Source organism: Etheostoma spectabile, chromosome 5 (assembly GCF_008692095.1).
Source record: "Etheostoma spectabile isolate EspeVRDwgs_2016 chromosome 5, UIUC_Espe_1.0, whole genome shotgun sequence".
NCBI lineage: Eukaryota > Metazoa > Chordata > Actinopteri > Perciformes > Percidae > Etheostoma > Etheostoma spectabile.
The window spans coordinates 25,950,253-25,966,841 of NC_045737.1; the positions used below are offsets into that span (position 1 = coordinate 25,950,253).

General features: G+C 38.2%; 2 protein-coding genes across 2 annotated transcripts in view; both read left to right on the forward strand.

Annotated features, from left to right (window-relative positions):
- On the forward strand, nucleotides 1-8,504 carry LOC116689404 (GTPase IMAP family member 8). Its single transcript, XM_032515934.1, has 6 exons — nucleotides 1-28; nucleotides 1,147-1,213; nucleotides 2,967-3,020; nucleotides 3,354-3,998; nucleotides 4,097-4,162; nucleotides 5,836-8,504. Exons 2-6 carry the CDS (start codon nucleotides 1,174-1,176, stop codon nucleotides 8,502-8,504), a joined length of 3,474 nt encoding a protein of 1,157 aa, XP_032371825.1. The 5' UTR covers nucleotides 1-28; nucleotides 1,147-1,173.
- A 2,010-nt stretch (nucleotides 8,505-10,514) lies between these two features.
- The window catches only part of LOC116689954 (actin, non-muscle 6.2), a 30,321-nt gene continuing 24,246 nt past the window's right edge, over nucleotides 10,515-16,589 (forward strand). Inside the window, exon 1 of the mRNA XM_032516695.1 lies at nucleotides 10,515-10,560. The gene's annotated coding sequence lies outside the window, so the exon portion shown is untranslated. The remainder of the gene's footprint in view (nucleotides 10,561-16,589) is intronic.

The following is a 16,589-nucleotide window of genomic DNA, read 5'->3' on the forward strand; positions in this document are numbered from 1 at the left end:
CTTTTACTCGCAGCAACAAGTCCAGCAGGTAAGTAAACTCGACTTAAACAAGGTAAACGAAAAAAAAGGTTATTAAAATAAAAATATGAGTTTGGTTAAGGAGTTAATAAAATAATAATAATAGATATATGTGGGAGCAATGTAGGTTTACTGTGTTAAGATGTGACATGTGTATGTCGTTTGTGCCCAGCCAAGTTAACGGTCTTTCCTCCAACAGTTTGTGAGATAATGTATAGGCCTACTCTTCTGTGTTCCGGTAATGATTTCATATGTTTTGTCTTATACTGTACTCTGAAAATAGGAGATTTATTGAGACAATTGCAACAAATGGTTAATGGGCAAAATTAAACCGAAGTGAAGTGTTGAGACGCCATTTCAGTTAAGACGAGGAAGTCAATCCTCTCGGTATCTGCCTGTAGTTTCACTGTGATTGTGCAGCAATTTTAGGCTGTGAGAGACTCAGCGTGAACTCCTATTAGACCATTCTTATTACTTTGAGAGCCGATGACTTATATCGCGGATATAGCTACAGTACATGTTTTATACCCATCAAGATGATGATTATTATAATTATTGAGCTCTCTTTTAGCTACTGAGTGATGCGCCTCACTTCTGTGCCATCTCTGTTGAGAGTCGTACCTAGGCACTGCGAGTCAGTTGCGTATGAGGGCGTTTTACACCGGATCACTTTTCAATACCCACTAAAAAGCCAGCCATTCTATAGAGTACCACAAGGTGGAGCCTGTTGCCCTGGACCAAGCAAGTTATAGTTGATCGAGATGGTTTTAACACAAGAGCCTCAAATGAGCTAAACGTAATATCGCGAGGTGAAATTGAAACTACATTTACAATACACCTTGTTTAGCAGCCAGAACTACATGGCCATTGATATGGTCAGGTGATAAAAATAACATTTGTTTTCAGCCACGTTTAACATGAACCAATCATATCAAAACTATGCTAATCTAATCAATTATCAATATGGACAGTGATCTGATGTTTATAAAACCAAATGTAAGGGTCTTCATGTGGCTGAGGTTTCAGTAAAAGGTCAATCTATAGAACTACAATGTACTAATATTTCCTATGTAACCATTTCGGTGTTAATTAGTGAAATAATTTAAATCTAAATTTTTCTTTCTTTAGATTCATAATGCCGCAGTTGAATTAGTGATGTTTACAGCAGAGCAGGCTATGGCGACTGCAGCATCAGGTAAGTCCAGTCAGTCTTTATAACTCTGGATAAAAGTCTCTCTCTCCATCTACAGATGATACAGATAACTAAAGGGATGTGTCCTCAAACCTTAGATGAGATACAACCCACAGCTGGACCATAGTCCCTTTTCAACTTTACATCACATGTTATCACTGGTATCTTATCGTATCTCTGTCACATACAGAAAGAAAATCATGATTTGTTTCATTTCTCAATTTATAAAAATCCCTGCCTTTGAAGAAATATTGACTTGCCTTTCCTCCGAGTGTATGGCTGCGGCCTGGAGCGTCCCATCTCATGCTGTCTTGCCTGGTGTCATCCTTCTACTTTTCAAAATAAAAAGCTTGCATCTGGAATAAAAATAAGCTTGCGGTGATTATCATGCTAATGAATAAAATATTTAAAAATATATGTCCGATAAAATAAAATAAATGCAGATTATAGGCAAACTAAAAAAAAAGATTCCTTCAATGGCTGCAACCAGGAGCCTCCGGTTTTAAGCCCTCTCGACATGCTGATAAGCAGTTGTATTTGTAGCAATGTCTCAGTGAAGTGTGAAAACAATAAAGAATATATAATTAAAAAGGAGTCTTGGAAAGAGTGTAACATGTGTTTTTTTGTATTCTTGTTATTGTGTGTGCTGATCATTATCCCTCCTCAGGATATCCTGCTGTTAGTTGGCATAAATGGCTGCGTCGCTGATGCAGGTTTCATCAAAAGTAGTCTGCGTTAACATCAGGGAACAGTAATAACATCCAGAAATCATCAAACTATGTGTATGGCTAAAATTGTTACTTTAACAGTTTTTAACGTTTTTCAATTGATTGCAACAAATGTGGTCACGAATTTACCAGTTACTCCATTTGGAAAATTATTTGCAATTTTCATATTTTTGATCCTCTGAATTTACTGTTGGACTTGCCTCGGCATGAGATGGGACGGCATAACATGGGACGCTCCAGGCTGCAGCCATCCACACCGCTGTCTTTCCAGTCGATGACTGGCATTCTGCCAAGAGATTCCCACTAGGTGGAGATAAAACACAAGCCAGTGTGCTGTTTGAATTCATTGCCAAATCAGTTTTTGTCATAATCTGCTGCATTGCATATAGTATTACATACATGTGTGATTGTAATATTATTTTAAAGCATTGAGTCTCTGATGTGTAGCTGCAATAATTACCATAAGAAAGATTGCAAAAAGCCATGACTACTTGCCTGATCACATAAAATTATAAAAAAAGGGATAAAATTTTATATCACTTGATCATTTGGTCTACTGATCAACTTGAGCTGTCAGAGTATCAGTCTAAGCAGGTAGGGTATTTGTATTGCAGCAGGTTTCAGCCCTTTTTTTTTTTTTTTTTTTTTAATATACCAATGACCTGTCATCATCACCACAAGACAAAAGTTTGTTGTTTGAAGCAGACGAAGAATGTGAACTGCAGTGTAGGAAAAAACATATTGCTGCTCAAGTTGGTTGAATATCAGCAAAGTATCGCTTTAAGATGTTGTCCAAAGTTTCAGAAGACTGCGTGGGACATTTGAATAATCAGAATCAAAATTTGTTTAAATGACCAAGTGGGCTTTTGCATAAAGGGAACTTGACTCTGGTTTTAAGCAGCTACTATTAATTATATGTATCACTCAAAAACAGGAAAAGAGGGCAATTAAATAAAAATAATAAACAGATGGTGACGGTGTTCGTGCCACGTGTGATAAAGTAAACAGATGAATCCTTCCTATCACAGATGATCTGTATCCTCTGAAGCGCTGTAGGAGCTATGATTGGCTGCCACCTAACAGTGAGTATCTGAGTTTACAATATTTCATATGTAAAATCTGTAAGTAAGCAACTAAACCCCTAAAGATAAACACCAATGAAACTATAAATTAATACATGCAAGTCTGCATTTAGTTGCCTCACATGCCTTTGGTGTGGGAAATATGTGTTTGATTTCCCACTGTGACACATGAACCAATGTGTCCCTGAACAAGACACTAAACCCCTAGTTGCTCGAGAGGTGTATGACCTCTGACATATATAGCAATTGTAAGTTGCTTTGGATAAAAGCGTCAGCTTAATGATTTAATGACATGTAATTTCAAATTGCCTTTTTTAAATCTCTGTGTTTCAGTGTCAGAGCTGAGGGTTGTTCTGCTGGGAAACAGCTGGTCTGAGAGAAGTTCAGTGGGGAACTTCATACTGGGAGAGACTGTGTTCAACACTGAGGATGAACCAGACCACTGTCTGAGAGAAAGAGGACAGTTGGAGGACAAAAGAATAGTTATCATCAACACTCCAGATCTGCTGCATCCCAACATCTCTGAAGAAAAACTGACAGAACATGTAGAAAACTGTGTGAGACTCTCTGATCCTGGACCTCATGTGTTCTTGCTGGTTCTACAGCCTGAAGACTTCACTGAGCAACACAAAGTGAAGCTCTGCAGAGTCCTTGAAAAGTTTAGTGACGGGTCATATAATCATTCATTGGTTCTGATATCAACAACCAGAGTAGAGAGATCAGGTTTAATGGAAACATACATGGAACACCCTCCATTAAAAGACATGATCATCAAATGTAGATACAGATACTTGAAGCGAAAGGGCCTTGAACTTCCAGAGCTGTTAACACGCTTGGGTCAAACGGCAAAGGAGAACAATGGAGAGCATGTGAGCTGTGACGTATTTAAGGACACCACATCTACTTTACCAGCTGATCATCAAAGTCCAAAACAAAAGGAAAAACAAACTCCCATCACAGATGCTGTTAAAGCTGCTGGTAAGTGCAGAAACATTTCTGACCAAGCTATGAAACCCTTAATCACAAAAATCCTCCTTGATCAAATAAAAACATTAAGCTACAAATTCTTTTTACAGGGCTGCAAGTCTTAAACAAAATCACTGCACAATTTTCACTCTCGGAGAAAACCCCTGCAACTGACAGTAAGTAAATTCATCACAAAGCTAATCATGTATTTGAAGATAGATTTTTAGTGGCATAGTTTCACAGGGTTGAACCCAAACATAGACTTTGGACACTTGGCTCAGCGTTGCTGAGTCTTTGAATTCCATGCGGTGAATTTGTGTTACAGCCAATATTTCCGTTTGTCTCTGTTTGCATGTGTGATTGGTCCCGTCTTGGGTCTGTCTGTGTGTGTCTTCTTATTTTCTACATGTACTATTTTCAAGCTGTGGATGTCGCTCTGTCTGTCTTTCTATGACATCTCTTCCATCATCTCCAGGCTTGGGCAATGTTCCGGGTCAATTCATAGTGTCAACATTTTGGCTTCATACTACACAAGGAGCCCGTTTCTTTAAAAAAAAAATTATATTTAAAAAAAAATCTTTTTAATTGTGTTTGATTATTGTTTACTTTGTTCTGTTGGACCCAATCGTTCTTTTAATACATTCATGGACCCAACAGACAAAGTTAATATGTTAAAAGTGTAGTGAAATGGATCAAAGATTTGTGCATGGCGCATCTGGTGTACTCACAATTACGGTTTAGAACGTCAGCGATCAGTTCCAACAGCCGCACTGAAGCCAAAAGGATGGTGCAGGTCAAGCTAGGTAGGTAATCAAACACTGGAAAGCCACATTGCAGCTGGATACTTTACTAAGGAAAACTATTTCAAAATAAAACACCAAGGGTTTTGGTGATTTTAACATTTCAGCAGTGTGTAGAGTGAAGCACGCTATGACATCTGAGAGACAGCATATATCAACATTTCATTAAATGTGACTGTGTAAATTAATACATTATTAATAAAAAGTAATAAAAAGTTTAACTGACTAGTATTTCTGGTGCCGACTTGCAAGGGTAGCAATGTTTAATCGACTAGTTGACTACATGCGCACATCGCCATTATTAAAATTAAATTATTTTAGATAAAATGCTTTTATTTTATTGCTATGCTATTGTGCAGAATTGTGGGCTGTGTTTGGGTTCATTCCTGTTTTGTGATCAAATGCTTATTATTTTAGCAAATGAGAACGACCACAACCACAGGCAAAACGCTGGAACATAAGAACGTCTCCCAGTGCCAAAAAAGGCAGATAGGAAAGATGGGAAGGGAGGAAACACAAACAGAATGCAACCAAAAGAGCGATGTCCACAGCTTGAAAATAATACATGCAGAAAATAGACATATATATATATTACTGAGCACCCACTGAGCGTCCACGTGTGCCAGACTGCCAGTTGGCTACATCAATTTAAAATTAATCATTGCAGTTGGTGCTAAGTGGTGCGTCTGTCATAGTGTGATTGGTTATGTCGCAGTCCCCCGCTCCATTGACTCTTAATTTTCCACGAAGCTGATTGTGGTTACGTGTCAGTTAAACTTTTCATCTCTGATCCTATCTGTATTCGTGAGACGTGGCACTGTCCTGAGTTGAAAGACAGCCTAGGCTACTTTACGGCTTTATTATGGAGTTAATAGGCGTGTGTGTTTGTGTAAATGCAAACATTTTTCGACTACTTTTTTTAAAGGGACGTGCGCCTACAAGCACCCACGGAGGAAAACATAAATCGGCACCTATGACGTACAGTGAGCAATGTAAAGGATTTTAGCCTCATATTGAGTTGTTTTATCTTTGTCTCTGTTGTTTTACAGCATCGGCATTCAGGATTGTGCTTCTGGGAAAAAGTGAGAACAAACAGAAAAAGCTTTATAACTTCATCAAGCAAAGTATGGCCACCTTTGAAGATTGGAGAGGGACACCATTAACAATAGTGAAAACTCCAGACATGTTTACTCTGTCTGAGGAGAACGTGAGAAGAGAGGTTAGGCGGTGTGTGACTCTTTGTTCACCTGGACCAAATGTCCTCCTGCTGTTAGTGAAACCATCTGATTTCACTGAGAAGAATAGACAAACACTGAAGTCCATCCTACATTTGTTTGGTCAAGATTCCTTTAAGTACTCAATGATCATCATAACACATGAGGGGAATGAAAGGAGTGTTTGTGTTACAGAACTCCTTAAAGACTGTGGAGGGAGACACTATAGCATGTCTGAAGATAACCACAGATCATTGTTGCAGAAGATTAAGAAGATTGTGCATGAAAACAAAGGAACCTTCCTCACCTTCACTGAAGAGACCACCAGACCAACATCTGGACACATCAGGCCAGCTTTAAACCTGGTTCTGTGTGGGAGGAGAGGAGCAGGGAAGACTTCAGCAGCCAAAGCCATTTTAGGACAGACAGAGCTTCGTTCAGTCTCCAACTCATCAGAGTGTGTTAAACATCAGGGGGAGGTGTGTGGACGTTGGGTTTCCCTGGTGGAGCTGCCTGCCTTGTATGGAGAAGGTCAAGAAGTAGTGATGGAGGAATCATTACGGTGTATCTCCCTCTGTGATCCTGAGGGCGTACATGCCTTCATCCTGGTCCTACCTGTGGGCCCCCTCACTGATGAAGACAAGGGAGAGTTGGAGACCATCCAGAACACTTTCAGCTCTCCAGTCAATGACTTCACCATGATTCTGTTCACTGTGGAGACAGATCCCACAGCTCCAGATGTTGTTAAGTTTCTTAAGGAAAACAGGGAGATCCAGGTGCTCTGTCAGAGCTGTGGAGAAAGATGTGTTGTTCTCAACATCAAGGACCGGCAGCAGATCCCAGAGCTGTTGGATACTGTGGAAGAGATGAGAGTTGAAGAATCCAGATGTTTCACAATGAAGATGTTTGCCAAGGTTCAGGTGGAGAAGTTTGAAGAGCAGGAGAACATTAATAAAAGGCTCAAAGCTGAACTGAGGGATTTAAAACATAAAAGTAATATGGGAACTGATGACACCCTTCAGAGCAGAGAGTGTCTCAGAATTGTGCTGATTGGAAAAACTGGCAGTGGGAAGAGTGCAACTGGAAACACCATTCTGGGTAAAGAATGTTTTACATCTGTACCCAGCTCAAAGTCTGTGACCAAGTTTTGTGAAAAAGCAACAGGCGAGATTGATAGACAATCTGTTGCTGTGGTCGACACTCCCGGCTTGTTCGACACAACAGTGTCCAATGATGACGTTCAACATGAACTTGTGAAATGCATCAGCATGTTGTCTCCTGGACCACATGTGTTCTTACTTGTGCTGCAGATCGGTCGCTTCACACAAGAGGAAAAAGACTCTGTGGAACTGATCAAGAAATATTTTGGCAAGAATTCAGGAGATTTCATCATCATTATATTCACCAGAGGTGATGATCTGAAAAACAATACAATTGAGAGTTACATACAAGACTGTGATGACTTTTTGAAAAAACTGATACATGACTGTGGAGGAAGATACCAGGTCTTCAATAACAACAATCAAACGGATCGGAATCAAGCCAGAGAGCTGCTGAAGAAGTCCAAAAAAATGCTGAAGAAAAACGGCGGCAACTGCTACACTTCAGAAATGTTCCAGGAGGCCGAGGCAGCAATACAGAAGGAAGTGGATAGGATCATGAAAGAGAAAGAAGAAGAAATGCAGAGACAGAAGAAGGAGCTCCAGAGAAAACATGAGGAGGAAATAGAAGAAGTGAAGAGAAGGATGAAACAACAGAAAGCAGAAATTGAACAAGAGAGAGTCAAACAACTTAAAGAAATGGAGGAAAACATCAGAAAGGAACGTGAGGGGAGAAAGAAAGAACAGGAAATGAGAGAAGAAGAGGACAGAAAGAGAAAAAAGGATGAGGAACAACAACGACAGGACTGGGAAAAAAAACTTGACAGAGAGTTGGAACAGAGTAAAGAAGAGATGAAAAAGCAAAAAGAGGACTGGGAGAAGGAAAGAAAAGAATGGTGGGACAAAACTTATCAAGAAAACAACAAGAGACGGCATGAGGAGCAAACAAGACTTAAAAAGCTCCAAGAAGAATATGAACAGGAAAGAGAAAAACATGAAATTAAAAGAAAAGAAGAAGATCGGAACAGAAGAGAACAGGAGGAGAAGGAGAGGAAAGAATTAGAGATAAACTATGAGAAAAAGCTGGCGGAAATGAAGAAGAAATATGAAGAGGAGGCCAGAAAACAAGCCGAAGAGTTCAACGAGTTCAGAAAGAAATACACCAAGGACTTTACAGTGTTGGTGGAGAAGCACATGGAGGAAATACAGGAAATGAAGCTAAGGCATCTAACACAGATGCGGGAGAAAGAAGACAGACATGACAAAGACTACACTCTGTTACAAAAACTCTCAAGTCACAAAGAAAAAGCGCTGAAAGAAGAAACTGAGAACTTAAAGAAAAAGCATGAACAAGAAATAAATGAACTAAAACAGCAATACAAAGATAAATGTATCATCCTCTGACCTTTCCACTAACCTTTGGATTTGAGCATCACTTGGTTGTATAATGCTCAACAGTATTCAATAAGGCCGCAAAGAACAAACAACACCAATTCTAATATTTTGATTTTTTTATATATATATATATATATTTTTTTTTTATTAAAGCTAGAGTGCAGGACTTTTACAATCAAAAATTAACATCTGTCACATTCAAGCCCTTGCCAAAAAAAGGTTCATACAATGGCCTCTTGGTGCCATGGAAAGCTCTCTGTATTTCTCAGTATACCAGAGTGGTGTCTGTGGTGACATGCCCACTCTGGAGCACCTTAAGGATATGTTTGACATCAACCAGACAGAGCTAAAGGGGGCAGGAAGGAGGGAGAGATATCTGAATGTACCAACTACCAAGCTGTCCATTTATAATATTTGTGCAACTGCAACACAGAGTTTCCCTTCGGGGATCAATAAAGTATTTCTGATTCTGATAACCTGTGTGAGCTTAACAAGACATAACTTGACATTAAGTCTTTTTTAATATAATGTTTAGTTCCCCTGGTGTGTTTGTAATTCTAGACATAAGTCGTAGGGTGTTGTAAAATTATCTCAATAAAGTTTGTAAAAAAAGAAAAGAAAAAAAGAATGAAGAGGCAGGAACCCAGCCAAGAAACTATAGTAGCGGAGCAGTAGCTAGAATGTCATAGGAGTGTTTGTATAATTACTCTCACTGCCAGACAGGGCAGACATGAATTCTTCACTCCAGCTAAAGCAATCACATGGTTTTGTTCCCATACATTTAATGGTGTCTGGAAAGCCACAAATGTTGTTTTATTGTTTACAAAGGTGTCTGACCAATACTGCAGCTAACTAACGTAAATTCAAAGTAAAATAACCACATTAGTTTACACATCAGTCAATCCTGTTACTCTAAGTATTTTTATGTTTCATATCAAGTTCCTTCTGTTCTGTCAAGTGGTCATTACAAACTGTGTCAGGATGAATAACCAATGTATTCTTGAAATATCAGTAATCAGCCAGTAATTGATGCTGGTTGACAGTACCTAAATTATATGTGTCATCCTTTGTGTGTTTTAATATATAATATCTCAAAATATTTAGAGTGCTTAAAGCAACAAGAGGGTTACCTGTCTATATCCTCAGATGTTTTCTTACAGTCTGTATTTCCTGTTTAATGAGCTACAGCCTGATTATTTTTACTGCAGTTTAAATGCATTTCACATATAATGATTATTCCTGTCATTTATAGCATTCATTTCAGTATCATGAGCTTTTCTGTTGATTATTGGTTCAGTGATATTTTACATGTTGTTACACTGCATAGTATATACTGTTTTGTGCAGTATTGTTCTGTACATTCCACACCACCAAGGTCCATGTTACTGTACTGGTGCTTTTGATCAAATCATCTTCCTCCTTATACTTATTTTTTATTTTAACCTTTTTAATCTAATTTGAATGTGTCTTTATATACATTCTTTGGATCTTTTTGTAATGCCTGTCTCATGTAAATCACTTTGAATTGCCTTGCTGTTGAAAGGTGTAAATTAATAAATGCACCTTGACATTTGACATTTATGACTGTATGAAATATCTCAACAACAACAACAACAACAACTATTGGAGGGATTGTGATGAAATATAATTTATGTTCCCCTCAGGTTGAATTGTAATAACGTTAGTGATCCACTGACTTTTCATCTAGCGCTATCAACAGGTCAATATTTTAACGTGACCAATACTTTGGTTTATGACCAAATACCTGCAGAACATTCTCATCAGTCTCAGCTGGACTTGTGTTTGTCAACTGCGTAAGTTCAGTGAAGAAGCCGCCAACACCTCTACAGAAGCCTTTTAACTCTATACTCACCCATCCTGTCCGACGTGTCCTGCTACGGTGGAATCCATGATTTTGCATCCTGACAGATGCCTGTCCAGCCAATCAGGACTCAAAGTGAGAGAACCTGAGGGATTCTGCTGACCTGGACCCATGAAAGCACGTTTTAGCTAATAAACCACCTGCAAGACTTCACCGACAGACACCTGAGACTCACCTGCACAGGTACAAACCAGCGCAACTGCTTCGGTTTTAATTCATGCATGATTCATGACAACCGTAGTCAGGATTTCTGACTTTTTTGTTTCCTATTTAGGCATGAAACAATATTAGATTTTTTTTATATACATGCATTTGTTAAGGAGTTTTTAATTATTTAATGTCCACTCCGGTGGATGGCATGTGTTAAGAGTTTTCAACAGAACAGTGTTGTAAGCTATTTAACAAACCAATGAATAAAATGCAGTGGACGAGGGTCCACTGTACTGGGATGAATATATAAGGAAACGGCTTTTGATTAGCTATGTATTGGTGACCACTATACATGAAAGAGTTACTAAGTTGTATGCTGTGAAATAACTCAAAACTAAACTGCTACGGTCACGTTTTATTAAAATACACAGATGTATTGTTCATACTCATCCACACTGAACCACATCTGCCTGTCATCACAATGCCTTTCTTTCTTCAGAAATTGATTTTTTACCCAGTTTTGTTTATTTTCTGCCTGAACATGTTTGAAATGACGTAACAAATATCTATCATTCCAGTGAGGGCTGCAATATATTCAGTTTTTGTCTCGGTGTGACATAAACATCTAGAGAAACCTGCCGTACATACACATATTAGACCTGTATTATTATCATACATAATATACATATACGTAAGTGTTAAAATCCGTGCCAATAAAGTTTGTGCAACCTGGAGACTCTGCATCACACATCAAGTGCACTCTTGATTTTGTAAAAGTGGAGTTTTAAAAGTTAGTGATGAGCTGGCAGGAAACGATTAAACAACCTTGCTGCAAATTTCTGACAAGTTTTCTCAAAAGTTCACATTTTTAGAACTCTTTAGAAATTCTATATAATAATACTTGAACATCTTACACTTTATTTAGTAGGCTGTTTAAAGCAGTTTTGAATCTGTACCAAAAAAAGTACCATATTGACACTGAAATCTAAACTTTAGCCAAATTGGGGGAGGGAGGGGGCTTTGTAGAAAACACTAAGAACAACGAGGATTTTTTTCAGTTTTGAGGTGATGAATACAACAAAGAAAAAAAGCTATTTCATTGGAAAAAAAAATAAGCAACATGTTGCTTTGTTCTAAATGTTTCCTTTCAGGCATGGATTCCCTTCCATAGTCGCTTGTCCTTCAGATCAGATACCAACCTTGCATAAACGTCACCTGAGTGTCATGACTATAAAATCTAACCAGCACGGCACCCAGATAGCTCAGTTGGTAGAGCGAGTGCCCATAGATAGAGGTTTACTCCTCAATGCAGCGTTCCAGGGTTCGAGTCCGGCCTGCGGCCCTTTGCTGCATGTCACTCCCCCTCTTTCATGTCTTCAGCTGTCTTGTCAATTAAAGGCCTAAAATGACCAAAAAAAAACAAACGATGGTTGACGCACACTCAGCATATGAATGCCCGTTGCATGGTCAGAGTTACCCTTACTTGTTTGTTTGTACAGTCGTCTGTTTTATTCTCAATTAAAAAGCACACTGTATACGTTTATGTAATATAAACACTTTCCACAGCTATATATGTACAAGCATCTTCCATAGCTTGTAGAAGAAGTAAATGCGTATGGGGAATGCGATCATAGACATTATTGTGAAGTTGCTCACGTTTGGTTTTTTTCTCTGCTCAGCCTCCCTCATTGTTAGAACAAACGGCTTGAATCTCACCAGAGTCAGATTCATCTTGATCTTGCTCCTACTCTTACTTGTCTTCCTCTTCTTAGACTCCTCCTGCCTCTCTCCTTCCAACTGAAGAGATCTGTTGTGGCCCTTTTATTGCTAAAGCTCCAATTGCTAATTGAACAATTGGGCAACAGGTATAAATTCCGTTAATACCTGAAAACAAAGTTAATAGAAAGACACCAAGACTTATTGCCAACCATTTTACATACATGTTTTATAATTCAGAATGACTTGTTTCCTACTTTTATACAGTCATTAGTTTCACTTTATTAGCATGTAAATCAGCTTGTCAGTCAGTAAGTTCTCATTACTTCTCAGACTGATTTTCCTCTGCATTACCACAAAACTGTGACAAAGATAAAGGCAGACTGCTGCGGGTTTCTAGTCTCTGCATGTTGATTTTTTTTATTTATTTTTTTACAGATGGAGGATTCCCGTCCAGCTGGGAAGTTTTTTTAGTCTTTGTTTTTGTTGCATGTTAATTAGTTTGAGAGTAAGTGTGTGGTTTGGAAGACCTACTGACAGTCCTCCGTCTACCTAAACAGGCCTGAACCAGCCGGAGAATGTGGACAATGTCGGCGCTGCCTGACTCCAGTGCTATGATCTCAGGTCAGGGCTCTAAACCTGCATGCCGAGTCTAACCAGTGCTGTGACTTCACTGCAATAAATCCTGTATGTCTTGTATTCTGCAGCAAGACAACATGTAAACATTTAAAACTGCTACATTCAGAATTTCAATTTGGTTAGCAAAACAAGAACTGACAGTAAAATTCTGTCATTTTCATTGTGAATTATGACTTTTACTCAAAAGCGTTGAGCAGTATTTCAAATTTAATAATTAAACTTAATTTAATGTTCTTATTAAATGCAGTACACTACCGTTACAATGCCTCCAAATCCCCAAACCTCCGCCCACCTCGTTATATGTTAGGATTTGGGTGTTGCATATTTTCAGTAGTTGAGCAAGTACTCAGATACTAAAGTAAAAGCAGCAATATCCCAGTGTAAAAATACTCCACTACAAGTAAAAGTTCTGCCATCAAAAATGCTAAATGTACTCAAAAGTAGTACGATGTAGGATGTATGATGATTTGACTATATACAGTAAATTGAGGCAAGACATAATTGTTAATTATTACAACAATGTTTTTAGCAGCTCACGATAAGGTAACTCTCTGTACGTATCTATTTATGCATGGTGTTTTTGTTTTACTGCTGCAACAACCAAATTTCCCCCCAGGGGATTATAAAAGGTATTTGTCATCTTATCTTATCTTATCATAATCTATAAGAATGTATATCTGATAAATTCAACATATATTTATTTTGCATTTAAACTTTAATATGCAAAGTAACTTTTACTTTCAGATAAATGTTGTGGAATAAAAACATAAATATCTGAACTGTAGAGTAGAAAGGAGCAGAAAATTAAACTACTCAAGTACAAATATCTACAAATTGTACTTGAGTAAAGTCACAGTTTATCTTTGATGCACAATTGGAATCCTGCATTATTTTATGAGCGTATTTTTACGTGCATCCTTTGGCTAAATGTTGTGGAAATAAAAGTATAATTTGTGTGTACATCTCAAGCACAGCAGGAGCAGCAGGTGTGTATGTCCTGTGATTGAATTTTATCTGCACTTATGTCCATATAAGGAAAGGAGCAGCACAATGCCTTAGCCAAACTACTCAATTACAACTCCTTTTCCAGTCTTGTAGGAGTAAAACAAGAACAGTAGAAGTTAAAATATTCATTTTGAAGAATGGTTTTCGTTCAACATGTTAAAGTATTCCTGAGCTCACTAAAGTATTTTAATTTTATATACGTTTTTTTTTAAAGTTTAAAGAAACACTTCCTCATTTTGTTGCATATAACACCCAGAGTTTAGCCAGACTTCAGTGAATCTAACTTCCCCTCTCTAGCAGCAGGTGTGTCATTTAGTGGATCTTCAGCTGCCGTTAAGTCCTTACAAGGACACGATGGGAAGAAGCTTTGGTCCGATATGCAGGGGGAGGGGTCACACCTAGCGAGGACCGCACCCCCCCACCCTGAAATCTGAAAAACAGTGTCAGGTAACACAAGTTAGAAGTTTAAAAAAGCAAAAAGGCTTTTGAATTTTTTTGTCTTCAAATTAGAATATTGTTAATGCTTTACAAAAGCATAATTCTTTGAAAGAGGAGCATTTCAGTGGTCATAATTAAATGTACTGACATGTCTCTGCAGGTTCATGGTGTGGACAAAATAACAGGAACACAAATAGGCTGTATCCTGTCTTCTGTTTCAGTCTGGCCACAGTACTTCATCAACATTACAGACAATGTTCCCCCTGAACCAACAAAATGGGAACTTTCACCAAGCATGGGGAACCCAGCCCTGAAAATGCTTCTATAGCTTTATCTGCAGGTGCATCTGCCATAGCTTGCAGGATTGGTATAAACATACAGTATGGGGATTGCAGTCATAGATGTCACTTTAAGGCTTCTCAAGTTTGGTTGTACTCTCTACCCAAAACTCCCTCACTGTCAGACAAAAGTGGCCTGGATCTCAGATTTTTTTGGTCTCTCTCGCTTTCCTATCTTCCTCCTCTTACTGTACTCAATGTACTGTACTGTAGGCCAAGAACAGAAAAGCTCATCTGTGGCCTTTTATTGTGCAACATGCGTTTGTCCATGTGAGGAGTCAGAGTGGATAGTAGGTTGTGCCAAATGTAGAGAATTGTAGGAAGTGTTTTGAAAAAAAGTTGATGTAGAACTACAATCTGAGTGTAAAGCAGGAAATTTGTATGTATTTTAGCAGAATTGGGCGGGACAGGGGGTTGGGACATATGTCACAGGTTGCTGTCATTGTGTCTCAAGTACCAGTATGAATGTTTAAACAACTGAAAAAAAATTGAATGCTCCAGTAATTATAATCCAGAAACATCTTATATAAATTGGAAAACACTAAGCGTGAAATGCCCACCTACTGCAAAACCAATACTTTTACTTTAAGTACTTCAACTACATTTTACTGATAATACTTAGAAACTTTGATAGTTTTGAGTGCAGTATATTTAGTGAGGATGTAGAGAAGGATAAAGAGGAGGAGAATGGAACAAACCAAGCAGTTAGCTGAGGGGTTTGGGAGGAAGTAGAGGTTTCCAGTGAATAGTCGACAACTACTTGGAATTCACAGCGACACAAAAACAGTCACCTTTCAAGTGTTTCAAAATTACCCTAGAGACTGAAAACTTAAGCCAGAGAAATCTGTCTTGTGCAGTTTTTGTGCATAATTTCTCAGATCCAAGGGGGGTTTAAGAAATCAAACACAAAACTATACTTCATAGGGCACAAGAACCCAGTTAACGCTAAATAAAATACAGTCTAAAACTGTGAAATCATGTATTTTTTTGGCATCTTGTGTGTTTATTGAGGCTGCTCTCAATTCACTGTTACTACTATTGCGTTTGGAAGAGTTTGGGAGTGGATGGAACACAGACTCCCACCCAGAAGAATAGTGTTTGTGTCCTGTGTGAAACCAAAAGTCATCTTTATTCACACATAACCATCACTGCATGTAAGTTATGTAAAAAATAAGCTCATCATCAAAGGCCACTCACTACACATTCAACATGTCTAAGAAAGACACATTTCATGTGATTCATTACTAACCACTGTGCAATCCCATGTGGGTCAATAATTATAAACATGTGCATCCAAACATTCTTCAAACTCACACAACCTTTCAAAATGTATTGTGGAGACTCAAATATCCCAAACAAGCTATAATTTGGGAAGATATGTGTCAAATTATGCACAAGATAAGACTTCAAGGCTTTTCAGTCAAGAAGAGAAGACAACAGGGGAGCATAAATATTGTAATGAGTCAAACTATAAACTCACATTGACATTCCTGATTTGCAGGATTTTCCTTGCAGCTTGAAACCATACCAAAACCACCACCATTCACACTGGAGTTTCTGTTCCTACCCTTTTGTATTAACATCAGATATAACATCCTCTCTGGCACAGTGAAGAACCTGAAAAACAAAAACACTGATAGTACAGGAAAAGAAATCTGACAGTCAAATCTCTTCCTTACTGCTTCCAACACAATCAACACTCTTCATAGTGAGCAATACATTGTTTAAACGTGTATTAAAGGAAATGCATTGAATGTGAAACTGTACATTGCAAACTCTAGCACTCAAATAACATGACAGGAAGCAAATACAGTTACAAACAAGCTTAAGATGGATTATTATAGATGAATAAGGTTGATTAAAGTTGGCCTGCCACACATATTTCAATTGTGTTTTGCCATGGCCTTCACAATCTCCTGACCTCAA